General features: G+C 31.3%; 11 protein-coding genes and 1 non-coding gene across 12 annotated transcripts; 5 read left to right on the top strand and 7 right to left on the bottom strand.

Annotated features, from left to right (window-relative positions):
• Positions 1–438: 438 nt before the first annotated feature.
• cgd3_400 (hypothetical protein) lies at positions 439–3174 on the bottom strand (the record flags this gene model as incomplete). The annotated part of the gene is made up of 1 exon (XM_626625.1): positions 439–3174. The coding sequence occupies one exon, from the start codon at positions 3172–3174 to the stop codon at positions 439–441; it is 2736 nt and encodes a 911-aa protein (XP_626625.1).
• Positions 3175–3477: 303 nt separating this feature from the next.
• Positions 3478–5766, top strand: cgd3_390 (RecQ SF II RNA helicase, DEXDc+HELICc; the record flags this gene model as incomplete). Its single annotated transcript, XM_626624.1, has 1 exon — positions 3478–5766. The coding sequence occupies one exon, from the start codon at positions 3478–3480 to the stop codon at positions 5764–5766; it is 2289 nt and encodes a 762-aa protein (XP_626624.1).
• Positions 5767–6945: 1179 nt separating this feature from the next.
• Positions 6946–10128, bottom strand: cgd3_380 (hypothetical protein; the record flags this gene model as incomplete). Its single annotated transcript, XM_626623.1, has 1 exon — positions 6946–10128. The coding sequence occupies one exon, from the start codon at positions 10126–10128 to the stop codon at positions 6946–6948; it is 3183 nt and encodes a 1060-aa protein (XP_626623.1).
• A 378-nt stretch (positions 10129–10506) lies between these two features.
• On the top strand, positions 10507–10821 carry cgd3_370 (hypothetical protein; the record flags this gene model as incomplete). The annotated part of the gene is made up of 1 exon (XM_626622.1): positions 10507–10821. One exon carries the CDS (start codon positions 10507–10509, stop codon positions 10819–10821), a length of 315 nt encoding a protein of 104 aa, XP_626622.1.
• Positions 10822–12077: 1256 nt separating this feature from the next.
• On the bottom strand, positions 12078–12470 carry cgd3_360 (hypothetical protein; the record flags this gene model as incomplete). Its single annotated transcript, XM_626621.1, has 1 exon — positions 12078–12470. One exon carries the CDS (start codon positions 12468–12470, stop codon positions 12078–12080), a length of 393 nt encoding a protein of 130 aa, XP_626621.1.
• A 694-nt stretch (positions 12471–13164) lies between these two features.
• cgd3_350 (Pop2p-like 3'5' exonuclease, CCR4-NOT transcription complex) lies at positions 13165–13998 on the top strand (the record flags this gene model as incomplete). Its single annotated transcript, XM_626620.1, has 1 exon — positions 13165–13998. The coding sequence occupies one exon, from the start codon at positions 13165–13167 to the stop codon at positions 13996–13998; it is 834 nt and encodes a 277-aa protein (XP_626620.1).
• Positions 13999–14497: 499 nt separating this feature from the next.
• Positions 14498–15622, bottom strand: cgd3_340 (hypothetical protein with signal peptide and 5 transmembrane domains; the record flags this gene model as incomplete). The annotated part of the gene is made up of 1 exon (XM_626619.1): positions 14498–15622. One exon carries the CDS (start codon positions 15620–15622, stop codon positions 14498–14500), a length of 1125 nt encoding a protein of 374 aa, XP_626619.1.
• A 103-nt stretch (positions 15623–15725) lies between these two features.
• On the bottom strand, positions 15726–15798 carry cgd3_335 (the record flags this gene model as incomplete). The annotated part of the gene is made up of 1 exon: positions 15726–15798. It is a non-coding gene; the product is annotated as a tRNA-Trp (tRNA).
• Positions 15799–16182: 384 nt separating this feature from the next.
• cgd3_330 (scully CG7113-PA, putative) lies at positions 16183–17037 on the bottom strand (the record flags this gene model as incomplete). Its single annotated transcript, XM_001388055.1, has 1 exon — positions 16183–17037. The coding sequence occupies one exon, from the start codon at positions 17035–17037 to the stop codon at positions 16183–16185; it is 855 nt and encodes a 284-aa protein (XP_001388092.1).
• A 552-nt stretch (positions 17038–17589) lies between these two features.
• On the top strand, positions 17590–18999 carry cgd3_320 (N-myristoyltransferase; the record flags this gene model as incomplete). Its single annotated transcript, XM_626618.1, has 1 exon — positions 17590–18999. A coding segment is annotated over one exon (1410 nt), but the record flags the coding sequence as incomplete, so codon positions are not given.
• A 36-nt stretch (positions 19000–19035) lies between these two features.
• On the bottom strand, positions 19036–24672 carry cgd3_310 (RCC1 domain containing protein; the record flags this gene model as incomplete). The annotated part of the gene is made up of 1 exon (XM_626617.1): positions 19036–24672. One exon carries the CDS (start codon positions 24670–24672, stop codon positions 19036–19038), a length of 5637 nt encoding a protein of 1878 aa, XP_626617.1.
• Positions 24673–25953: 1281 nt separating this feature from the next.
• Positions 25954–27420, top strand: cgd3_300 (rasputin. nuclear transport factor 2 (NTF2) domain plus RRM domain; the record flags this gene model as incomplete). Its single annotated transcript, XM_626616.1, has 1 exon — positions 25954–27420. The coding sequence occupies one exon, from the start codon at positions 25954–25956 to the stop codon at positions 27418–27420; it is 1467 nt and encodes a 488-aa protein (XP_626616.1).

Here is a 27420-nt window from a genome sequence, read left to right as displayed (position 1 = left end):
TTATATAAAAGCTTAAAATTATATTAAGTTAATTGCATTTAAAGTATTCTCAAATCCTTAACCTGTTTCTTTTTCCTTTAGTAATTTTTTTATTTTAATTCCATTCCACTAATTTGGGTTTGGGATTTGGGAGAAAAAGTGAGCGCCATTTGAGTGCACTGAATTTTTTAGATATTGCACATGGGAAAATATGACTATTAATATTACATTAACTATAAATTGTTAAAATACTTAAATAATCAAAGTTCTGTAGAATAATACGTTCTTATTCTCAAACCTCTTACCAATAACTTCAGTTCCTCATTTTTATTATTGCTTGAAAAATTGTTTCACAAGTTTTATTCCTTTTTTTTTCCCATATAAAGCTTATTTTTTTAAAGGCGGAACGGTTCCCGCCATAGATCTGAAGTTGGCGGGAAGCGGATATTCCAATATGACTTAAGAAATAAATGATTTGGTTTCTTGAATGATCCAGATAGAATTGGGATCTGTTTCAGATATCTCTGCTTTGGAAATCCATGTGACGACCTGGCGTAAAATTTGGTTTAGGGCCAGAAAATATGATGAGTATTTAATCTTGAGAATAATGTTAAAGGTAAGCATATAAATGGATTTTCTGATAGCTATGTCTTTGAATAAATGATTATTAGTTAAATCTATGGATGTGATAAATTCTAGCCCAGAGTGGGCAATTTGTCCAATGTTTGCATTGTTAGATGATGTGTTAACGATAATTTGGTTAAATAGTTCTAGAGATGAAATGAAGAATATATTAGGAATTTTCTCAAAGCATTCGTGATTTTCAGAGTGCGTAATTAGTTCCATGATATATTTAACTAGACGGGATGACCAAATTAGTGAATATTTATCAAATAGATTAATTATAGTTTTTTTATTAGGGCGAATAGTTGATTGAGTATTACTTTGTGTATTTGCCATGTTTTGGCATGCAGATGTCAGAGAATTTAGTATGAGGATCCTGAAATCCATTGGAATCCCGTTGTTCATATTGCATGAATAGTTAATCATTTCCACTGAAACTTTATCTGTCTTATACTGAATTAGTTTTGAAAAAATTATGAGTACAAGTATCTTTTGATCTTTTTCTTTTAATGAAATTAACTTATCAATAAGAGGAAGAATTAGGTGGTCATAATTAGAATCATCCTTTTCGATATTTTCAGCTAACTCTTTTAATATATTTAACAGTTTTTCAGATTTGTCTTGTATTTCTTTAGATTTCTTTTCATCTGTGTATAGATTAATCAAGTCAAAAGATTTATTCACAAGCTTCCTTTTTGGCTCTTGCTTCTTTTGCTCTATTCCTGAAGTATAATGTAAGCTTTTTGGAGTTTTTAATTGTATTATTCCTTCATTTTTGGAATTTGCTTTGATTGAGGGTGCCTTATTCCAAAATTCATCATCTTCATCTATGATCTTCTTTTCTTGATCTTCATTAAACTCTTTTTTTTCCTTGCTCAAGGACATATCTTTAATGGATTCAGTAGCATTTCTGATTTGGATCTCACCTTCATATGAAAAGGTGTTAATTGCAAAGAATTTTGTGGAATTATAAATGCAGGATAAGCGGTTTTTAATTTCTGGATTAAATAATTTAAGTTCATCAAATTTTGGGTTTTCACTCATTAAATATCCGCTATCAGCTTCATTAGTGGACGGGAACAATTCATAGAGTAGGTTAAAGTAAAATTCTCCCAGATACATAGCACTAGACCTAATGAGTGGGTCAATATTCTTAAGTCTAAATTGTATACCTTCTGTGATATCCATATAAAATTCAAGTAATACTTTCTTTAAGTTTAATAAATTACTTAGATTTAAGTATATTAAAATAGAGACTGATCGAATAATTACTGTAGAAAGAGTAAGAGAATAAGCCATTGAATCTTGATAGGAATTCCATTGCTTAGTCAAACATTGGGTCAGTTCCTTAAGAAAATTTAAATAAATCTTTAATTTGTTGGATTCTTCCAGAGCAGCCAGTTTTTCTGATCTAATCATTTCTAAATAGTCAAAGCTCTGCTCAGGCAAGAAATATTTATTGAATTCATCATTCTTGATAACATTAAGAACACAAATATCCAGAAATAACAAGTATGTTTTAATAGAAAAGTTTTGTTTCTTAATCTGAAACAATTCACTTTTGAGAAATCCCTTATTCTTCAAGTCTTCTTCAATAATACAAAAGTCAACAATGGATTTAAGAAATAAAAAGAAATCGTCATTTCTTATATCTTCAACTTTTAATTCCTCCTCAAAGTTCCGGTCTTTCAGCTTGAGAAATAATATTCCTTGATTATTCTGCACTCTTACCGACTCTATTTCTTTGAATAGTTGTTTAATAAAAGACTTAATTAAATTATCATCAGTTTTGTTAATTTTTAGTATATTATCAAAAACACGATTTAAGCATAATTCTTCATTATTAAGAAGTTTGCAGTCTTCAAATAAAGATTTATCAATATTATTCGACCATCCAACCATAATCCTACATAAAATTTCCTTGTATCCTCTCAGGAATAATCTGCTGAAAATAACCTGTAAAACATTGTAAGTGGCTTTATCAGTTAGTCTTATATCGTTTAAAATATATAATGTACATATCCAAATATTTTCATAGTAGTTGGAATCATGTAGTTCTAGCGGAATATATTTATCAAGTATTCTAAAATTCATATTATTCTTTAGACTTGGTTTCAAGGTCAGTATTGAGTTAATTGCAAGGGTGGGAATTTTAATTATGGAATTCAAAACTTCAATAGTAAATGAGTTACTTATATCTTGTAAATTTGAAAAATTGGCATATTCACAACAGTCTCTAATAATGTTTCCTTCTTTAAGTAAAAAAGCAAGTAATTCCAGCTCGGGGATGAATACATTTTCTTCAATACATTTTCCAGGCTTTAAAAAAATGGACTTGTTTCCAATTTTTATTAGCCTATTTACAACAATTAACAAAATTATTGGTTTTACAATATTCTTATTTTTTAGTATTTCTCTTATTTTTAAGTTAATTTCTTCATTCTCAAGCTCAAATACTGGTTTCTCTAAAAATTTATCATTTAATTCCTTTAGGTCCAAAAAATTCAAATTTTGGTGTTCAATCTCGTCAAATATTATCTTATCATAATTTGGGGTATTAATTTTTTGCATTTTAATTTTGTATTTTTTCGACACGTCATTTACTGCTTTACCGGTATATAATTTTATTAGTCATGCGAATAAATTTTTTTTTGCTAATAAAAAAAAATTACACAAATTTTCCTATACCGGCGATTAATAAATAAGAAATAAATAAAATAAAATAATAATAATAAATTTGAGTAGCATGTGTACAAATTAATGTATATTAATATATTAGGAGGGTTTAAACAGAAGAAGAAGTAACAAATTTTGTAAGTAGTTGTTTGTGAACAAATATAAAGAGTAGTAATTGAAACATAACTTTGCTATGAAATGGGAATTATAGATGGGAGTTCAAATAGAGGAAAAATTAAAAAAAGTGAGGAGTGGAAGCAATCTTCATTAAACAACTTTATGGGTCTAAGTAAAAAGAAGACGGAGGAAAGTGAAGATGATTTTGAAAACGAGGAACTATTGAGAGTAAAGGAGCTAGAAAATAGTATTGAAGCTGAAAAAGCACAAGAAGACAGAATACAAGAATTATTTTGTAGATATAAGTTAAAGGTGGATAATATAAAGCGTATAAATAAAGTAAATCACAGTGATGTTGAAGAACTTAAGAATGGATTAAGATGGGGATTAAAATACTTGAAGTTGGAAGATTATAGAAAAGGCCAAAAAGATGCGATAGAAAAACTCGTTTGTGAAAGGAGGGATGTAGTTTTAATTCTACCAACAGGAGGAGGAAAGTCACTAACTTACCAGTTACCAAGTCTATTGAGAGAATACCAAAAACAAGTTAAAGAGATTCCTTCACTTAGTAAAGGAATGGTAACTGTAGTAGTCAGTCCTTTGATTGCCTTAATAGAAGATCAGATAAACTCTCTAAGAAAGTGGGGAGTAAAATCAAATGGTCTAAGCTCAACAATTATTCAAAAAAGCGATCCCTCTCAAAGTATGAATAAAGCATTGGAAGAATTATATATAGATTTGGAGAAAAAAGTACCAACAAACAGTATTATATATGTAACACCTGAAAGTTTTGGGACAGAAAAGGTACTTGGATGTTTATATAAATTGTATTTGAATGGAAATTTATATTGTTTTGCAATAGATGAAGCTCATTGTATAAGTGAATGGGGTCACGATTTCAGGACAGCTTATAGAAGGCTCAATCAAATAAAAAACATTTTCTCAGATATCCCTGTTTTAGCATGTACTGCCACTGCCTCCCCAAAAGTACAAAGAGATATTAAGACTGTATTGAATTTAATAGATCCATATATTTCTGTAAATTCTTTCAATCGACCAAATATCCACTATACTGCTTATAATATTGATAACAATGATTATTTGGCAGACTTAAGCCTTGAAGAAATAGTTCTTAATGGAGTTTTATATATGCAGGAATACTTTAAAAGAATAGATAATCAAGAATCTGCTGTTGGAATTGTATATGTTAATTCAAGAAAATCTAGCGAACATATTTCACAGTATTTATCTAATAAAGGCGTTCCAAGTAAAGCCTATCATGCAGGATTATCTCTAAAGATTAGAACACAAATACAGAATGAATGGCTTGAGAATAAAATTCAAGTTTTAGTTGGTACAATTGCTTTTGGAATGGGTGTTCACAAACCAAATGTTCGTTTTGTGATTCACTCCTCAATTCCAGATAGTATTGACTCATATTATCAACAAAGTGGAAGAGCTGGAAGGGATTCTAAATTCTCGAAAGCTATGCTATTTTTCAGTAAAAGAGATATTACTTGTTTAAAATGCATTAAGAGAAAGTCTTTGCAGTACTTATTTATGAAATCCAAACAAAAAGCTCAACAAGCATATGAGAAGTTTCAAGATAACTTACAATCTGTCATAGAGTTTGCTCAGTGCAATAATTCAGAATATCAAGAAACTGACGAATGTTATGAAATAGATTATGATCCGGAAAATCGTATTGAGAATAGTAATAATAGGAAGAGATCTTCTATTGATCATTATCCTGGGTCCATTCAAAATTCAAAACCCCAAGATCCAAATCAATACCAAATCAGAATCAATAAGTATGGGCAATGCAGAAGAAGTTATCTTCTTGGCTACTTTGGCGAGAAGTTTAACAGGGAAAAATCTTCCTCTAATTATCTTTCTTGTTGCGATGTTTGCGACTCTAAAAGCAAACAGCAAGATAAAAACAATTCTTTTATGTCTTATGTTTCATCTAAAGTCCATTTAAAAAAATCTTCAAATTTATTAAACAAGGATTACAATATTAATAGTTACAAGAATCAATTTTCAAAACAAGAGGAATTTACTTTTGAATTTAACCAAATACAAGGCCCAGATCCTGATTGTAATCAGTCCAATAAAGTTGGTTCATCTGGATTTTCCTCTGTATTTAAAAGTGCTAAATCTTTTCTGGATTCGAATCAAAAGGCCTCCAAAAGCAGCTTCCAAAGCGCACTGAAAATGAATAACTTACTTAAAAGCAAAGGAATGACATATTTAGAAAGGCTTCAAACATTGGAGGAACAAGAAGCGAAAAGTGAGGAAAAGTCAAACACTCAAAATAGCAAGTTTAACATTATTAGAAATTCATTAAAAAAAAAAAGGAATTGGGTATAACTAAAATAGATCTAATCATTTTAATTATAATATTCGGAGCAAATATATAAGTAAAATAATTTTGCAATATATTTATGATCTTCTCAGTCTTTCTGATCAATCAATTTAACTTAAAAAAAAAAAAAAATTGTAATTTGAAAACTATCAAAAAAATATCCTGACTTTCATGACTAAAAATTACTTGATTAATGAGGTAGCTCTCTCAGAATTAAATTCTAGAATGGTATTAAGTTCAGAATCTCTAATCTTTTCTTGATTTGATTATTTATATCTTTATCTCTACCTCCACAAGGTTAGTACATGTCAGGCCTTGTTAGCATTAATATAGTAAATGTCCAAATATACCATTTAATGCGTTTAATTGATTCGAATTTGAAGTTAAAAAAATCATGAAAACAACTTGCTCTTCTAAGAACTTTCAAGATGCTTGGGAGTAAATATTCGTAATGAAGCACACTAAGATTAGAATGGGTCCTCGGTCTGGTATATAGTTACATTATCTGCCTTGGCCGAGTGTATTTTCAACAGAACCAATTATTCTTATTATTGCTATTAGTCGAAAAGTCAAAGAAGCATCAATTAATTATAATCTGCCTCAGGGTTTATTTTCAAAATGTATTATTTTATTTAAAAATTCATTTATTTTAAGTTTCTTTTATTAAAGCAAAAAAAAAAAATATCCCGAAGTAAGCCATCTGGAAGGCTTGATTCTTCTTTCCCTATCACCACTATTCGCCCCATTTATTTTATTTTCATAAATTAATTATTGTTTTTTAATTAGTTTTTACTGCATCTCCAAGTCAATTTATAGTTATTTTTCTAGTCGCGGAGTCCCCGCCTTTCCACATGAGAAAGGTACATGCACAAAAAAATATGTATGCATGCACCGGTAAAAAATAACAGGCAGTTGCTTGCAAAAAAAGACAAAAAATGGCTGGATTGATGGGTTTTTGAATTCAACATTGAAAATAAAGAGAGATGAGGTTTTTGGTTTAGCGTATAAAATATTGAAGCGTTAAGGCTTTGTTTTAAGGTCCAAGACAATATTTTAAAGATTTACAAAGCGTCAACATGGAGAAAAAGTTGAACAGATGAGCTCAGTTTTAAAAAAAAGAGTGACCTGACACTTCAATTCTTCAAGTTCAGTGGATTTACAATCAAGTAAAGAAGTTGAGTTATCTACTTTTTGGTTGCCATTGCATCAGATAATGATGGAAAATGATCCAAGCCAATTTCTTTTGATTCTTGGTAATTGCTTTTGGCTGCATTTCCTTTGCCTTTATGGTTAATTGACTTATTACCATAGGAATGATTGTTATTCGAATATCCATCAGACTGTTTTCCATGATTATTAAAATTAAAGTGTGACTGTTCATTTTCAGTTGTACGCTTTAAGCGAAAATGGTTGTTTTCATATCCATTATTATACTTTCCATGTGTAAATTTTCCATTTTCTCTTCCACCAAAACCACCACTACCAGTATTAATTTGCCTGGAGGTTCTTCTTCTTTGATGATAATTTAATCCAGTCTCGGCAGCCTGATTGTTTGGTCCATTATTACCTTTAGTACCATCAGGTACTTTTGATTTATCATTGGCTAGATTGGATCTATGCTCACTATATTCAAGGTTTCCCTTTCCTTCAGAGTTCCCACCACCGTTTGAAGAGTTTTTGCTATTTCTATGGCCTCTTGACTTGCCGGCAGAATTCAAAAAGGGTTTGAAGGTCTTATTAAATGTTTGCTGCTTGTCTTGGGGCTCATCTATTGGTAATTTTGAAGATTCATTCGGGAGTTTCTTGGAAATTCGGTTTTGGTTATCATCATTAGCACAGGAAGTACAAGTATTTGCTGTATTTTCGGTTATAGATGAGTTGTCTCCAATATGTGCTTCTTCGGATGGTGAACACTCGATTTCTTTCTCATTACTCGGATATTGTTTAGAGCTATTGGTTGAGCACATTTCTGCATTTTCATATTGATCAATTTCATCATGCTTTGTAATAGCGTCATTTACTGGAGATTTGGAAATACTTGCTGTTTTCGATCCTACCTTTGGTTCAGAGTATGTGCCTTCTGGATTAGTTCCATTCACAAAAGACGATTTTTGATTATTATTTTTCTTTGGGTTGGAAGGGTTAAGGCTGGATTTATTACCTGTACGATTGCCACTGGAATTATTGTTCTTTCGTCCATTAGCCTTAAATTTTTGGTTTCCAGTATTGTTTGAAGGGTTTCTAACCCAAAAACTCCGGCCCTGAGCATTTAAATTCCCAGGTACAACAATACCGTCTCCTCCAATATTATTGATTGCAAAGCTACCAGCAGAAAATCCATGGTTTCCAATAGCTCCTAAAGATTCATCTCCAATATAATGAACATTATGATAATATCCAGCAGGGAACATTGTTGGTATTTGAGGTTTTATATGCTGTATGTTGTCTTTGTTGGCTTCAGAATTCGATATAGTATTTGGTGGGCTTGATTCCATGTCTCCAGAATCTCCTTGAACAGCTGCTCCAGGAGCTCCTATATCGATCTGATGATGATAATGGAATTGTGGATTCCCATGAATGAAAATGTGGGGATGAGGCCCAAGATGAGGTCCGCCCCCTAAGTATTGTAAATTGACTGGCTGTACCTCTGAAAGTCCTGAGATTCCATAATAAAAGGGAGTTATTCCATGTATCATTGTGGTAGCTCCCTGAGGAATTCCTCTAATTACTGAGTTCATACCATCAGCCACAGGTAAGGCTCCACAATTCTCGACTTCGCTTGCAGGTTTGACATTATTGGTAGCATCTGGGCTACTTCTTCTGTTGGAAATATTTGGAGATAAACTTTTTGTATCAGAATCACTAATATATGACGACTTTGAACCTCTCCTCTTATGGTTATTCTTTGGGGACTTGGTAACTTCCGTATCACCTGTTTTTGATGCATTTGGTGAGCCTACTTCCGGTGTTGGAGAAGGGAGTGGAGATGTAGCCATACCTCCTGGTATTGTAGCTCCGGGAACAACAATAATTGGAGCAATTATTCCACCATTAGGAGCCCCTGGTATTGGCCCATAGATATTTAAAGGAGTTGTATGGTTCGGAACTCCAATAGCTCTTCCAATACCTCTATGATATGGATACATTACAGGAAGAGGCGCAGTTAAATGCTCAGGATTCTGACTATTCAAATTGTCCATACCTATTTGTGGTTCATTTCCTGTATCCTTAGTCGAATGATCATTCTCTTGGTTGGGCCTATTTATCTGAGGGTGAGTTTGAATGAATCCGCTATTTGAGCAACCTGGGGTATTCAACATATAACTCATATTTGGGCTAACATTTCCCAACGCAGTTCTTCTATTTGAAGAGGGACCATCTAAAACAGTACTGTTTGGTACATTTCCAGCGCTCACGTTTATAAGTTCACTACTCGATATATTTGGAGGTAAGTTGGAAAGCGGAGCATTTAGAGTTGATAAGATTGGAGGAATCCCAATTCCCATCTCAGTTCCTGATAACTGCAAGTTGCTCATTCTGTTATGTATTGATTGGATACCCTTATTCATCGACAATACTGATAAAAGACTAGCAATTGGGTGCTCTGATTTTATTCCAACTCGTAATAAAGAACTATTGTTATCTCTCAGTTTTTGATCACGTAACCATAAGGCAACTTTTGTTGTCAAATCCTCAGTTTTAAGAGTGATAAACCAGGTACCATGAACTTCTTTCCGAAAATTGACGACCAGTTTCTTAACAGCATCAAGACTATACTCATTTGTTTTATTTTCAGAAGTTTCTTCTGTATGAAAATGAGGGCATTTACTAAGTAAGTCAAAGATCTCATTCTCTATAACATCATTCTCAAGATCACGCAAAATTAGAGTCGTGCGTTCAGCTTTGAAAATTGGTTTAATATAAATATCCTTTTCACATCCATTTTCCAGAAATTCCAATATCAATTTTGAAGTATCAACCAAAGCATTCATGGATTCCTCTTCATTCAGCTTCTTCTCTTCATTTGATTGGGAAATACCTAAATTCATCTCATTCCCGTATTGTGTGTATATTGAAAGATTAAGAACCTCAGACATTCCAGTACTAATACCGATCGCATGCATTAGCTCTTTTCTATTGGTATTTGGATCTTTTCCAAATAAACTATACCAAACTTCCTTTAATTCTTGCAAATTTGATACAGAGTCCAAAGAAAATCCCAACACATCCTTATTGAAGCATTCTTGTATTACCGCATTATCTAAGATATTCTCTCTGTTTAAATGCGTCTCAAGACAGGTTTTTATGGCTTCCAGATTTTTCTTTTCAAATCCACATATAATGGTGGATGTTTTTTTATCAGACATTTCTTTGTGTGATTATCGGAAAGTAATAAAAGTGAAGAAAGTTTATTGGTAATATATGAATCTCTGTTTTTTAATTCTTTAATTGAATGGGTGGTTAATTAATTATTTTAAAACCTTTTAAAACCTCTATAATGGTTATCGATGTAATTATTTATAAGTATATTTCTTCCGAAGAGCAACTTGGTTTAAAGAAGTATTTGGTAATTTCAAGTTATCCTCTTCAACCAAATAAATTAGACAAAAGTAACGCTGGAAATTCAACACAAATAATTTGGTTGAGAAGTAATTATTTGAGGATCTTTTCTTTTTAATGCCTTATACTTTATCTTAATTGTTGCTTAGAGGTGCCAGAAAAAAATGAAAGCAACAGATTTTTGAATGAAATTTATCTCAGTAATCTTTCACTATCTTCTCAATAATCCAAAAAAAAAGATGAAAAAAAAATTTGAAGTATATATATATATATATATATACATATACATACAAACAAACAAAGGTTTTCAATCTTTCTCTATCAACTCTCTAACACCATTAACTGTTTGCAAGAATGGCAAGTCAATAAAGTTTCAATGTTGTCTGTTTAGAATAACACAGAATTCACTTGGAATAATGAAAACAATTAGCAGAACTTATTATTCTGTTAAAACTTTAATTTTATTTATGGTGCTTAAACCAAAGAAAGAGAGCGATTGAGAAAGAGAAAAATATATAATATATATATATTTTTCGTTTTGAGAATAATTCCAATTGTATCACAAATCCATTAATCTTCCTTTTAACTGCTTCTCAATGAATTGTTTATAACTCAGTATTGGCTTCAGAAAAAAAAAAAATGAGTTTATGGGGTAGCTTTCAATTTGAATATATAAGCAGTAAAGGTAATAAATAATTATAAAAAATAGCAATCCAGTTTTAAAGTGGAATGTACTCTGTTCTAAATACCTAAAGGAACCAACGGTAATTTCATATATTCTAAAAAAACCCACTCCAATTCAAAGATTAAAAAGTCTCAGCCTTACCTGTAATATTTCAACGTTTTCTATATAGAAATAAATTACAAGCACTTTTAGATACTGGAATCATACACCTATAAAAGCCTTTATAAATTAGACCAAGACTCACTCAACTAATCGGAAGTCAAAAATTAGCTGTGCACAGCTCTTGCTTTAAAGTGGCACTATTAAAACTCCTCTTATGTTTTTTCCTGGCTTTACACGACTCTTTTATTGTGAATAAAAATTTTTATTTTTAGAGACGTGCTAAAGAACTAGGCGGGAACTTACTTGCAATTAAAATATAATAAACTCACTCCAAATATCCATTTTTTGCATGGGGGGGTAAACTTTGGCTATTTTTCATGAATAATTTCAGTTAATTAATTATAAAAAAGAGAAGTTGAAGTATGTGGGAATAATTTAATAAAGCTCCTTAAGTCATTTTAATTTTATGAATTCGAGAATGATAAATGTTTCTTTAAATAACAGAAATCATTTAACTCGAAAAGTTTAGGTGGGATGGTGGATTTAAAGAAAAAAATATATTCAGAAAACAAAACTAAAGAGAAAAAACTTGATAATTATATTTATGGAATTCAAAGAATCAATTTTATTTAATTAATGCATAAAAAATCAATGAATTAAAAGCTGCATGTAATTTGAAGTTTATAATTACATAAGTATTCATTTAAAATAGATATTGCATGCAATGGGTTTAAGTATAGATATATATTATTTATATACCCGCAAATGCATGCATATATGCATACATGCATATAAGCATGAAATAAAAGTTACAATTTTCTAAGAAGTAGATGTATATAAGAACTTGATAAAGACTGGTGATTAAAATAATAATTATTATTATGATATATAAGACTGAAGAGCTAATTACGTTGATTATTTCTAATCAACTATAAAAACCAAAAGTGATGTGCTTATTCTCCATTCTGCTTAACTAATGGAGGGAGAGACTTGAAAATCAAGAGCTTTAAATTCGTTCTGTAAAATAGAATTTAAGGTTTCAGTTACTCTAACAAGAAACTCAGAGTTTGGAGAAGGATCAGTAGCGAGCTCGAAAGTGAGTTCCTTTAGCTCCTTTTGTTTTTTTTGATCAAATGAGGAGTCTTCATCCCAGTTTAAATTAAAATTATGGTCGGTATGTTCAATATGGTCTGGATCATCTTGTAAAGTTTGTATAGAGTCACGTAAATATATATCATCTTCAAAACCCATTGATAATGTGGATTGAGCTGTCTCAAATTGAAAACAACAAGTATCTAACGTATTATCAATTACAAATTCCTGGTCTATGTTCCCATAAATAGTGGACTTTAAAAGATCCATTTTTGAAGGGTTTTTACATGAAACAAGAGTCAATCAAAGGGGAAATTAAATCAAGATCTGACAGCTTTTAATAACTAATAAAACTGTAATTTTTATATTATAAAATATACCAGGAAATCTAAATAACTGGTCAAGAGAAGGCTCTTGAATATGATATATTTCAATTGGTCACAAAACTATGAATAAAGTGGTAATATTTTTTTTTTGATTTAATTATTTATTATATCAATAATGCTAATAGATCTTTTTCTTTATTGGCTCATGCAACTCCTGGCAAACCCTATTACCTCATACCTTTAGTGCAAGCCACTAAAAATAACTTAATTAAATACTACCTTCCTACCCAGAAATTATATTATATACTTTGAAAATACTGAAAATTAAGTACGGATTGGGGGGGAGGGAAAATAGAAGTTGGAAATTTAGAAATAATAACTTTCAAAATAAATATTGAAAACTTGACAAAATATTTCAATTTTGGAAGGGGGGAACATTAAGTTAATTACTAATTAAATAAATAGGGCGCGCGCTCATACAGCATCACAAGGGAATGGCGCCAATTTTTTTTTTAAATAAATTTGGACAGGCAAATTAATATTATTCATAATTTTAAAAAATCAGTAAAAATTGAAAGATTGAAAGTTTTTACGTTATTGCTATTATTTAGCAATAGCTAAGCCTGAGAGGAGCCATTATGACCAATTATGCTAATAACAATGCGACAGTGGCTTCCAAAAAGGGAGTTATATATGAAGTTTGGCAGAATAATATTAACGAGGCATTCCAGATGATATCAGAAATCATGGATGACTTTCCATATGTCGCTATAGATACAGAGTTCCCAGGTGTAGTGGTACGTCCTACAAATAATTATTATGAGTATTATTACCAAACAGTCCGATTTAATGTGGATTTACTTAAAGTAATTCAGATTGGTTTAAGCTTCCGAAATAAATATGGCCAAGCACCTACGAATATTTGTTCAACATTTCAATTTAATTTTAAGTTTGATATGGAATGTGATATCTATTCTCAGGAATCAATTCAATTTCTTCGTCACTCTGGTATTGAATTTGATAAACACCTTAATAGCGGAATTGATTTTCTATGTTTTGGCGAATATATGTATGGAAGCGGACTTGTTCTTAATCCTAAAGTTAAATGGATTAGCTTCCATGGATGCTATGATTTTGCTTACCTTGTAAAGATTCTAAGTTCACAACCACTCCCAGAAACTGAAACAAACTTTATAGAACTTGTTAAAGCACTTTTTCCAACGCTTTATGATCTAAAGTTTATTTTGAAACAACTTTCCAGCCTTAGTCACCTTTCCTCACTACAAAAACTTTCTGAACATCTTAAAATTCAAAGGATTGGAATTGCACATCAGGCTGGTTCCGACGCACTTGTTACATGCTGCACATTCTTCAAGTTATTTAAACTCCATCTCAACTCCCAAGTTGATGATAACCTCTTTAATGGACAGATATATGGTTTTGGCTTACCACCTCCAACTATTGTCAAATAAAGCGATCTTCATGTCTTTATCACCAATTCTCCAAGTTTTCCGCCCAAATTTGGGCGGGAAATTGCATGCATACGGTCCTGATGCCTTATATGTAAATATTATTTCAAAAGGATGAGGAAGAGGTGGTATCGAAGTTTTTTTTAAAAAAAAAAGAAAAAAAGAAAGTTTACAAAGGTATAAAATTTTAAAAAAGAAATTAATCATTTTTTAAACAGTTTTTTTTTTTTTATTAATTTCAGCTTTCAGATGTAACAACATCAGTTTTCAAAACAACATCTTTAATTATCCGAGTTATTGTTTGTTATCTTACAGCTTTTTTTTTTGAATTAGAGAATAATTATTATATCTACAGAGAAGATAAATTCAAATAGTAGATGAAAGCCAAAAATAAACATTTTTATGGTGTATTTCCTAAAAGCTTTTTATTACTTTATGAAAAAAGAGATGAAAGTAATTGTCTCCAGTCCTTTAAAGTTATATATATTTTGCTTTATTTTATTTACTGCCAAGGAGTAAATATATTTAGTATTTTCAGAAGAAAGAATTCATTTGGACTTCTAACAAAAGAAAAACACGAATCCTGAGGGCTGAAGTATTTAACGAAGAAGAATAGAATGGTCGTCGAGACATAAGTATAGCATGCAGCAGCTATCCAAACACGAGCTGCTGCATATAGATCGCTGAAGCCATAGCTGCTTATTAATTCACTTTGGTCTGAAGGCGAAGACGGTAATAGGTATAGATCCAGTAATTCTCGATTGCTAACGCCTTGTAATGTTGAAATATATGTTGAGCCAAGTTTTCTCTCGATTATTTTCCTACTATTTTCTTTGTCAACTTGATTAGGCATACTTATTGATAAGGTCCTACCTGTCAGTTTTTCCAACTCTTCAATGATTTCACTATCTCCTGTCGAAATTAAATAGCTCTTTAGCATATCTTTTGTACACGGATTACTGCCTGACTTAAGTTCTTGTGAATATCTACAAATTTCAGATGAGCCTGGTAAACACCTTAGCTGTAGAAAAGGGGATGAAATTAGCTGAGAAGGATCATTACAATCAAAAATTGAATTGACTGTGGGATTTTCACAATTTGAAAAATATAGACGGCAATTGTCTACAATTATCTGAGTTGCTGAAGAATAAGAATGGCTACAAAGTCCAATTAATATATAAATTACCCCAGTTATACATATTATCCCATTGCAAATTGTACATAAAGCAATAAGAAATGGAATATGCTTAACCAAAGCTCCGAGTATTGAAGCAAATTTTCCAAGAGCCATAAAGTCTGTTGTTCTATAATTTGCAAAACTATATAATAATCTGGAAAGCATATAACTAAAAGCAGATTTTATTGAGTAAATACTTCCCAAAGATATGAATGCTGAAGATAAAAGAGATACACTAGTTGGAGAACATGAAAATGTTCGAAAAATCCCACATCTCCTACCAGTACAACTATTCATTTTTAATAAGAAAAATAATATAAAGCTAACCAAAATAATTATTCCAGAAACGATACTCAACATCGAATAATACCATCCCATTCTATAACTATACCTCCTTCTATTCCACTTAAACAAAAATTCATCTCTCTTCTTTTTTATCGACTTGAACATTACTGATATTCTTCTTTACATTTATTCCTTGCATGCATACACATCCCACAGTTTATCTAAATAACAATTGCCGCCGGCGCCAATTGGCCTGCTCAAAAAAAAGTGACCCGACAGGGATTCGAACCCTGAACCGTCTGATCTGGAGTCAGACGCTCTACCGTTGGAGCTACCAGGTCAAACACATTTAGTGGGAGACTGAATTAAAGCAAATGTTTAATTGGCAAAGAGCAATGTATTTTTAAGTGAAAAGATCCCTATGATGTGCAGAAAAGAAAATTGAATGATAGATTTATTATTCTGAGGAAGGTTTAGAAATTACAATGAGAAAAGTAAATACATTAATTCAAGACTTATTTGATATATACAGTATCAATCAACAAACACTATTAAGAAGTCATTGTAATATATATTATTTCAGTATTTAGCTTTTCCACTTAAACTCATTTAAATAGTTTAACCAAAGTAAGGGTAAATAGTTAAACTATGAGTCAAATGGAATTAACAACTCAAAAAATAATAATTAAGGCAAATTTATAACTTCTCATGCGCTCAAACTTATTTTATTCGTCATTACTTGATGATTTTTGGATTGATAACCTTCTCACACTCCCACTAGTTATAAATGGAGGCCTCCAGGCGCCATCCAAATAAATAATTTCTCCTGATATGTATTCAGACTTTAACCCAACATTTACAACAGTTTCAGCAAATTCGTTTGGAACGCCAAATCTTCCTAATGGAATCGACTTTAACAAAGTAGAAGAAGTTTTTTCACTCATTGCGTGCTTTGACATTGGAGTATCGAAAACCCCTGGACCAATTGTGACAACTCTAATTCCCAGCGGGCCCAACTCTCTAGCTAATGGCAAAGTTAACGAATTAATTGCTCCTTTTGATGCAATATAACCCTGATTTTGAGCAGGACCATCTCTTGCTGTACTACTTGAAACCAAAATAAATACTCCTTTTTCAAACCCATGCGAGTTTCCTTGATTCATAGCCAAAAATGGAGATAAACAATGAATGACATTCAATGTACCAATCACATTTACATTCACGACTTTTCCCCAAATTTCTGGAATATCCTCATTATTCTCCATTATTTTTCCATTATCATCCTTCTGTACTATTGGTGTTGGACAATGAGTAATACCTGCACAATGCACCACTGCGTCTATCTTTGAATATTTATCAATTATTGACTTGGCTGCACTTTTTATACAATTATAGTCTGTCACATCTACACAGTATTTTTCACACTTATTTATTGGCTCTTCTTCCAATTCACCTTCTTTTAGCACTGCATCCATTAAACACACCTTTCTTGGGTTTTCCTTTAACAGCTCCTCCACAACTGCTTTACCTAACCCACTCATCCCACCTGTAACCACTATCACGCTATCTTCTATTTTCATTTATGTACTTATTAAATAACACTTTTGTTTTCTCAACCTTTAACTTTCAATTATTATTGTTTCAAATTTCTTCTTTTTTTCTTTACTTGACTTTTTTCTTTTGCAAATTTTATTAGATTTGCTTGATATCATTATATTTTAAACATTACCCGCCTAAAATAAGGGCAGTGCATGATTTGCCGCCATTTATTTATTATTTGGTTTGCAATTTTTAATAAAAACAATATTGTTTTTATCAATATTTCTTTAAGTATTTGATTCCTCTTTGTAATACTCCATATTTATGCATGACCAAATATTCTTTTCACTCCTCTTATAGATTTGAGTTTATTCACATTTTTTTTTTTGTAATTTCTTAGAAAGTTTCAGTATAACTATATCGCCCCTCTCTAAACCCAATGATAAACATTAATCAAAAACCCCTCCTTAATATCTTTGTGCCATTAATAAGAGTATATAATTGAACATACTGATTTATAATAATAAAATTAATATTACTATTACTTTGATTCGATTTTAGTTGCTTATTTCAACGCATACACATTTGAATAACTTATTAGAATGAGTGGTGAAACCCCAGAGAATTCAGAATCTTCCATTTCAAATACCAAGAAGATCACAAATCTTCTGAAAGAAATGAGCTTAGGTAGCTTTATGAACACTGCCGCAAATGCAATCAAACCACACAAATTCTGGAATACTCAACCAGTAGTTCAAAACGATGATTCTTCCAGTGAATATTCATTTGGACCCATTGAAATTGAACCAGATTCTTTTAGAAAAGAAATATATAAGCTACCAGATGGATTCTCTTGGTTTGATTGTAATTTATGGGATATAGAATCTCAAGATTTTGAAGATACTTACCAATTATTAAAAGACCATTATGTTGAAGATGACGATTCCCAATTTAGATTTAATTATTCAAAGGAGTTTCTTAGATGGGCTCTTTGTGTCCCTGGTCAAAAAAAGAACTGGCTTGTTGGAGTCAGAGTTAATGAAACAAAGAAAATGGTTGGATTTATTTCCGCAATCCCAATCAAAGTTAGAATTCATAATTGCATTATGAATACTTCTGTAGTTAATTTTCTTTGCGTTCATAAGAAGCTTAGATCTAAAAGACTTGCCCCTGTACTTATTAAGGAAATTACAAGAAGAATCAGATGTGAAAAAATCTTTCAATCAATTTACACTTGTGGGAAGAATATTACCAAACCTTTTACTATTGGAACTTATTGGCATCGTATAATTAATGTAAAGAAATTATTAGAAGCTGGTTTTATTGGAATCCCAAGAAATATGACCATGAGCTCTTTAATTAAATATCATCGTATTCCTGCTGATAAAAGAATTGAAGGGTTTAGACCCTCCGTAGATTCTGATGCAGAACAAATCTGTAAATTATTCGAAAATTACTTTATGAAATATAAAGATGTCAGCAACGAAACCATGAATAATCTGATAAACTATGATGAAATTAACCATTCAAAAGAGCTTGGAAAACAAGCATATATGAAGCTGGATAAGATTGAAGATTTGCAAGACAAAATCACAATTCATCAATGCTTTAATGTTGAAGATGTTAAACATTATTTCACGAATATTGATAAAGTTATTGTAACTTATGTTCGAGAAAATAAAAATAAAGAAATTACTGACTTGTTTAGCTTCTTTATAATAGAATCCACTGTCATCAATAATGAAAGATTTCCAACTATTAATATTGCATATTCATACTTCAATATTGCAAATACCTGCTCATTAAAAGAATTGTTCAATGAAATGCTTATTACTGCCAAAAATAATAATTGTGATGCTTTTAATACATTGGATCTGATGCAAAATTTACAAGTTATTCAAGATAGTAAATTTATTATCGGTACCGGTAGATTAAGATATTATGTGTTTAATTGGAAGATACCTCAAATTTCACCTTCAAATGTTGGAATTATATTATTTTAGATTTTTTATTTAATTGATTTAATACATTAAACGGATTTATATTTGGGAATAAACATAAGAAACAAAACTTGGTAGATTTACTTCAACTAATCCATTAGAATAAAGTCTCGTATAAAGGAAATTTGAAAACTTTGCTTTCTTTACTTGGTCTGGAGTAATATAGAACTTACAAATAATTCTTTGTTCAAATGAACTTTGAATTTTGTAGCCTGATCTACTTGTTGTGATTATACAATCAAGACCCAATGTAGGAGTAAAAGTAATAAATATTGTCCAATTATTCATTTGAGCTGTTCTTCTGAAGAAATTCATCATAGTTTTTCTTTGTGACTCAAATAAATTAAAGATTTTCTCATCACTCTTAATCTTTATTACATTGTTCATAATAAATATACTTAATGGAAAACATAAGAATGGTAATGTTATACTTTTTTTAATAATATCAGTTGTAATATAATTTCCATTCTTAATCATTGTTAAGTCATCTTCGCCTGCATAGTACCCACTTATCATTGTATTATACAGAACATTTTCCATTTGCTTCATCGTAGTATTTATATTGTTTTTGTAATATCTATTTAGCAAATTAATCAATTCAGTGTCTTTGTACCCCCATAATGTCATGTTTATGACTGATTTTTCAATAACATCTTCCCATTCATTTAATTGGTCTTTATACCACTTCCTCTTATCTCTTAGTTTCTCCTCAATTTCAAGTAAATGTTCTAAATAGGCTCTATGTTTAATTCTATCCATTATTTCATTAGTAATCCATATTAATAATGGTGTAATGGAATCTTGATAATTAAGCATTAACTCTTCAACAACTTTTCTGAATTCTAACATGAATGATAACTGCTCATATTGTCTTTTATCATTTTCTTTTCTTTTAAATTGTTCAATATATTCATCAACAGTTTCAAGTAACTCAAACATTGTTCTAGCTGTAATTATAGGTAACATTAATAGACCTTTCTCAATCGCTCTCCTTTTATCAGGTATCTCAAAATACCTAATAAATAATCCAAACTCTGATATTCCATTCGATTTTCTAACATTTGCTTCAAATCTAGGTAATAAAGATTGTGACATCCCAATTTTTGTAAGTGGACAAAACATCATCGAAGTATCTAATGGAGGAAGACATGTATTTTCTTCATCTCTTATTTCATCATAGTTTTGTTCATCTAAATCATAGAATTTTCTGTTTGCTCTTCTATTCGAGTTTTCTATTTCTATATTACTAGAAATATTACTAACTCTTAGATAATTTGAAATTCTGCTTTGGCGTACATCATTATTTATAATCCATCTTGGACTTATTCGAATAGAAACAAAAACTCCTCCTCCATCAGAATTTGGCAGTAGATTCACATTTTTTACCAGATTAATAAACTCTAAAGGAAAAAAAGGTATTGATAATTTGTCTCTTCTTGAAAAGTATTCAACAGAATTAATGACAGGATCCATTAAATTTAATCTTAGGAAATTCTTATACTTTTGAATAGAATTAATCATAACCATGATATCAACCAGATTTAATACTACATGGTAATTATCAGAGTGTAATGAATACTGTGAATTATATGAGAGATAGGTTAAAGATAAATCTGTTACATCTTTTTGTTCATTAACCATTTCTGATATCTTAATAGTAATTGAACTAGAGAAGCTGATTAAGGAATTGATCCATAAGAATCCCTGAGAACTAGAAGTTTGATTTAAGTATCCTGCAAGAAATATTTTGATAGAATGAGCCAAAAGCTGAATTGAGGACATTATTCTCATATCTGTAATTAGAGGAAAATAGAAATATGTACAATAAGCATTGCATTGTTCCAATATTGGAAGTATTATTCCATATAAAAGTAATCTTATAAGAGGTTGCTGTATTGCTTGGTCTTTTTGTTGTTTATAATCTAAAAGAGGATTGAATGATGGAATTTCCATGAGATTGACTAATTTACATGCCTTATACAACAACCTCTCCAATATCCTCGGGAATTTTATATTTTTATTAATATTCTCAGATATTCCCACCAATAAAGCAACTTCAGCAAACTTGACCATATTTAAATAATGTTTTGGCAAAGACTCATCATTTGGACTTATTCCTAAATATTGAGCAAGGCAGGAGGAGTCCAAAACCAATAGAACCTCTTTTGGAAACTTTGCAATAACAGAAACCAAAGAAGTAGGAGTATATATATCAAGTAGATTCTGTACTAGGCTTCTTAGATCTGGACCTCTTAACACAACAGAACTTAAATAGTAGAGAAACTTTGATTTCCCAGGCCAAAAAACGTCATTTGTACTAAAAGCTTCCTGTAATTCTCTTTTACATAATATTTCTCCAATGATTTCGAGCATAATCAAAGAATCGTTTAACCCATGGAAATTTTTTGTTTCAAAAACTTCAACATATTCTAACTGAGGAGGAAATAATCCATACAAACAATTTAGAATGGAGATAAACTCTTCTCCAAAACTGCACTCCAGCATTAAGTTAATAATATATAATGGTTGTGTTCTTAGAATCGCAAATATATATTCTATCATTGACATATACTTGAGTATGAAGCTATTAAAATAATCCCCATAAATATTCCTATAGTAGTTATCTTCAATGAATATAAAGCTGTTGGAATTTGCTGATTGAATCATATTAATGAGTCTTCTCATTTGTACTTCAGCTAGAAAAATTAAATATCTGAGCCTCTCTTCTTCTTCCTTCATTTTCCTGAAGTATTCAATATGAGAGGAAAACAATACAACTAAGTCTTCTTCAAGCAAAGAAATAGAATCCTTTCTAGTACGAGGATCTTCTTTATGCAGTAAGCTTTGTACATATTCGAATGATTTTGCTTTCTTTGAAAAATGTACGGAGTTACTTGTTAACTCTCCCATAAATGCTTCAAGCTCTTCAATTGTAGTAACTCCCTCATCCTTTGTATAGTTCTTCTTCTTATCAGTTGCTAGTCCAGCAGATGAATCTCCTTTGCCTACTGAATCTAACATATTCTTTGCGTCATTCCACTTTTGTATTACTAGTGTAGGATCTTCAATATACTTTTTATTTCTAATATCTTGCTGTCCCAATTTACCTCTGGAGGGATCTCCCCAAGATACAACCTCTCCTGATGCCAACAAACAAACATGGTGTGTTGTACTTCCAGAAACTCCTATTGCATTTCCTGGTAGTAGTATCATTTCAGCCCTACCTGTATGAGACTTGATCTTAATGCTGGATTCTAAGCCTTGAATATTTTCAGTTTCTGAATTTTCGGGTCCCCAAATCCACAAAACTCCAGACTGAGTAATTGCATAGGAAACATCTCCAAAAGCATGAATAGAGTATATTCTCGGAACTCCTGAAGGTGATTCTAATTTAGCAAAAATGTAGGGTGTGAGAACGTCTTTCTCAGAAAGAACATTTTCTGCCTTACCCCAAACCCATAAGTCTCCAAGAGATGAAACTGCCATAGAATGATAAGATCCAACAGCAATATCAACAATTTGAACTCCTTTAATTGGAAACCTGATTTTAATAGGATTTGAATGACTTTTGGTACTATTGGTTCCAAGACGTCCATAATATCCAGCTCCCCAAGTAATTAGTTCTCCTGAAGCTGTTAAAACCAAAGTGTGTGAAGATCCTAAAGCTACCTTTATGATTGGAGTGCCCAGATTTAAATGTCTTGGAGCTGCAATACACGATTTTAATACATGATCTCCTAGTCCTAACTTTCCAAGATCTCCATCACCCCAAATCCAGAGGTCACCTGAGTTAATCGTGTCAAGATCCTTATTTCCTGTAGTAATGCATGCAACAATGCATGCACTATAAAGCTCTCCCCCAGCTACTTCAATAACATTCTTTAAAGTGACAATTCCTGCTGGTTCGTACAAATTACGTATAGCTCCAGTTCCCAGTTGGCCTCTGTCACCTCTTCCCCATGAGAAGCAATTACCTTTGATATCGCAGCAAAGACTATGCCATGATCCACATGCAACTCTTCTAATAGGCTCTGAAAACTTGATTTCAGTAGGTTCATTCAGGAAAGATTCATTTTTGTCACCGTTTTGAGATTTTCTCCTTCTTGTATCAACTCCAAGCTGTCCGTATTTGTTATCTCCCCACGCAAATATGGTACCACCGTAAACTAATAGCAAAGTATGCGATGTGCCACAAGCAATTTGTCTAACAGACCATGAAGGAATTTGGGAACCAACTAATGATCCAATTTCCGAAGATCCATTTGATTTATATATTCTGTTCACTGAAAACAAGCCTCCTTCTGACTTTGGTTCATAAGATACCTTATTTCCTTTATAATCAACTAGATTAAATCCCATATAAAAAATGCAATCATCAACAAAAGCTTTACTTTGAAAAAATGGAAGCAATACGGGGTTTTTACTATTCATTCTCTTATATAATTGTTCCTCACTGGCATTCAATGCTTCAGATTTTTTTGAATTGACTAGTAGTCTGTTATTCCATAGATATATATTATGCCTTACATCCATGGCAAAGGAAATATACGGACCAGAATTAATATGGCAAATGTGTGAATCAAAAGCATCTATCTTAGTAGGAAGTGATATGATTTCATGTTGTTTTGCTCCCCAAATATAAACTTCTCCAGATTGAGATAATGCCATTGAATTAAATGCTCCAAGTGTTAACTGCACAAAAGGTAATGAGCTGATTCCCTCAATTCTTCTTGGAATATTGCAATCAGATTGAGTTCCATGACCAAGTTTACCACTTCCACCATTCCCCCAAGTATATATATAGCCAAAACTATCAATGCATCCACTATGTGACTCTCCTGCAGCGACTAAAGTTATGTGATATTGACTCAAAGACTTTATTTGGGTTGGGACAGTCTTCATTCCATAAGATCCACCGGTACCAAGTCTCCCATTTGAATTGCTTCCCCAAGCAAAAACTTGTCCATCTTCATTACAACATAATGAATGTCTTGCTCCTGCTGCTATATGTAGTACTTTCTTATCTGTTGGCCCAGCCTCAATTTTGACGGGAGAATATACATCATTAAGTTCTCCAGTTCCTAAACACCCATACTGTCCTATTCCCCATGCAAATACTAGTCCCGAATCTGATAAAGCCAAGCTATGGTTTGCTCCACAAGAAATTCTACTAATCTTTGCATTGAATGGAAAATTTACAATGCAAGGAACTGGAGTATACCAAGACTCATTCAAATCATTCTTATCATGCTCGTTTCCAAATTCTGTATAGCCTCTGGTGTATCCTAATCTCCCTCTATCTCCAAGTCCCATAGTATATACTCTTCCTGATGCTTCTGAAATTCCTTTTACTAGGACAGCCGTGTGAGAATAACCACAGCTTACTTGGAATACCTCCAACGCTGAAAAGAAGTTCACTTTCATAGGAAAATTAAATTCTCCATTTTCTATACCCAAACCTAAAACATTATTTGTGTTTACACCCCAAGCATAAAGCTGGCCTTTGTTTTTTAATTTTGCTACTATAAAATAATGATTCAAGCTTGAAGCTGCTCTTGTAAATGAATGACCTCCCAGTGAGTCTCCTCCCTGTTTTTTAAAAGCATTCTTTTTTACTTCATTCTTAATGAAATCAGGAACATCTGGTAGTTGACTTTGGTCCTGTGTTGCATACATTTCAAATATTTATTTTTTAGCAATTTCTTCTATTTTTAAAATCAAAACTATTATTCATCTTAATTAATTTTCCTCTATCTTTGACTTCATAAACTTGTATTATTGTTATTTATTTACGATTGTTTGTTTATCTTAATAATCTTGAAATAGTTTCAACTCTGCACTCAAATTTTTACTTAAAATTGACCTTTTTCCTTTCTGAACTTTGTTTAATCCTTTACTTTTAATTTTTTTTATATTATCTATTAATGATGCATTAAATTTTTATTAAAGCTTAATCTCTATATAAATATATTTATATATATGTATATATATATATATATATATATATTATATTTTTTTTTTTTTAATCAATTTATTTTTGGTGTCCACATGCAATTGTCCCCCTGCATGCATTTATTGATCATTGCTACATGCAAAAAAAATAAAAATAAAAATTGAAAATTGCAATACCGGTACTAAAAACTATAATTAATCTTAATATAAAATAGCAAATGGAGCTTAGCAAAAATATATAAATGATATTTTTATTTTAATAAAGAAATCATTTGTTTTTTTATTTTTCTAATTTACTACTCAAAATAAAAATAATAGCTCTTTTTCCTTTAAAGATTTAATCATTTCTTTGAATTTCTCTTTCTAAGTATATGAATTAAATGGTTAGTTTCCATATTGTGTATTATAAGCCGTTCTAAATCAGTAATAGGTTTAAGGATGTATATTGGACTAAATATTTTTTTTTTCCTCCAAGTTTACTAAAATCCATATAGAATTAAAGCAACTTTGGAAATTATATTTAACCCACATAGTAGAAAAAAATGGATTTGAAGTGTGTGAGCCAAGAAATTTGAATTAGTACTGTAGTTAGTACACTAAATGTATTAAGATTACAACTTTTTTTTCATGTTTCAACAAAAAGTCTATTAAAAATGATTAATCAAGCTTTAATTAGAAAAGAAAGGATCGCATTAAACGAACTTAAATTATTTAAGAATAAATAAAGAAAATAAACATTATTTGGAGGGAAAATGTATGGAAAAATTAAATATTTATTTATTAAAAAGAGAATATTGTGTGCCGCCATGAATATATATTTATTAAATATTAAAATATATATAAATAATATTTAAGCATAAGTTATTAAATTTTTTCACGTCTATATTAAAATAATCGGTAAAGAATGAGGAGTCACATTTTCTTTAAAGAATACCAATAAGGTTGGTAAGCAATATAATTTATTATAAATCTCAAATACAAAATTAATTGAGACAAGTTCTGAGTATGACAGAAGGTACAAATAATAGCAGTACTTGCAATGCATCAAAGATTGCAGACTTTTTTGTAACAGAGTTCTACAGTCGTCTGAAGAAGGACCCCTCAACCCTATATGAACTTTATCACGACTCTGGATATTTAACATGGGTGGGGAATCGTTCTGAAGTTATGGATAGCTCTTTTAACCCACAATCTGCAATTAGAGCAGAGACAAAAGAAAAGATTCGTTCTGCAATAAATCTTTTAGACTTAAGTAACTGTACAACTTATGTTGAGGTGCTTGAATGCTCAAAATCCATCAATAATTCTTTGTGCATTACAGCTAAAGGAAGAATGTATATTGGGGAGGGAGAGAGTGTTGGAAAAAGTTTTGTTCAAAACTTCCTTTTAACTGAAATTCGCCCAAGGTGGTATTTTATTAGGAACGATTGCCTCATATTTATTGATTCTGAGTTACCACTTAAACAAAGCGTTCAGAATACAGCTAAAATTGCAAATAATGATTCTGGAGTAGCTAAGAATAGTGGGAAAAAATCTCATGACTCGGGTTTTGAGACTAATAAATCCCAGAAAGAACAACATCATTCAAGTAAGGTACAATGCAATGATGAACATAACAAGGAAGTTAATAAACATGCCACTGGACCCAAAGAGGATGATGATAATAAAAGTCAATCAGTGGCAACAGTGGGTGCCCATGCAAATACTGATTCCAATGCTGAATCTCAGAAAAAGGTTTCCAGTTCTACTGCTGCTAATACTAGTAATAATAGTAGTAATAATGCTAGTACTTCCGCTCCTAATACAACATCCAATAATGCTGCTGCTAATACTTCATCGGCATCATCTCCTTCACCTTTGGATCCAGTAAACTATACTGATTCACTTAATGCAAAGAATAACGCTAATATTAACCGTTCTAATCCCCATAAATATGAAGTCACGAGCTATGCAGGAAAGCTTATGGGGGGAGCATTGAAGAATGGAAATAAGGTTAAGGGGTATGCAATCCACGTTCCAACTGAGGATAAGAATAAGACAGCATCTCAAAATGGTTCGACAAAAAAAACAAGTACTCAAAAAGATCCAAAATCTCTAAAGGAAGCAAAAAATAAGCGCAAAATCTTTGTGCACTCACTTCCTACTAATATATCTGATGATCAGATCAGAGAGGCTGTTTTGAACCAACTTAAGGTACATGGAGGAGGATATGTAATTGATATTGAGAGAGCCAGAGTTAGTGGTAGGCATTGGGGTATTATTGAATTGGATTCAGAGTTTTCTTGCAAAACCCTTTTAAATAATGGCCTTTACCTTGGAGGTATGGAAATCTCTATTGAAAAGTGGAAGCAAATTAATCAGCCTCAGGGCCAGAACTTTTCACAAAATTCTTCAAAGTTCAATAATAAGAATTCCAACAGGCAAGCAGGCAACAATTACCACCATAACTCTAGTAACAATCCTAAGAATTAG

Source organism: Cryptosporidium parvum, chromosome 3, assembly GCF_000165345.1.
Source record: "Cryptosporidium parvum Iowa II chromosome 3, whole genome shotgun sequence".
Classification (NCBI taxonomy): domain Eukaryota; phylum Apicomplexa; class Conoidasida; order Eucoccidiorida; family Cryptosporidiidae; genus Cryptosporidium; species Cryptosporidium parvum.
This window is presented reverse-complemented; position numbering and strand designations above follow the sequence as displayed.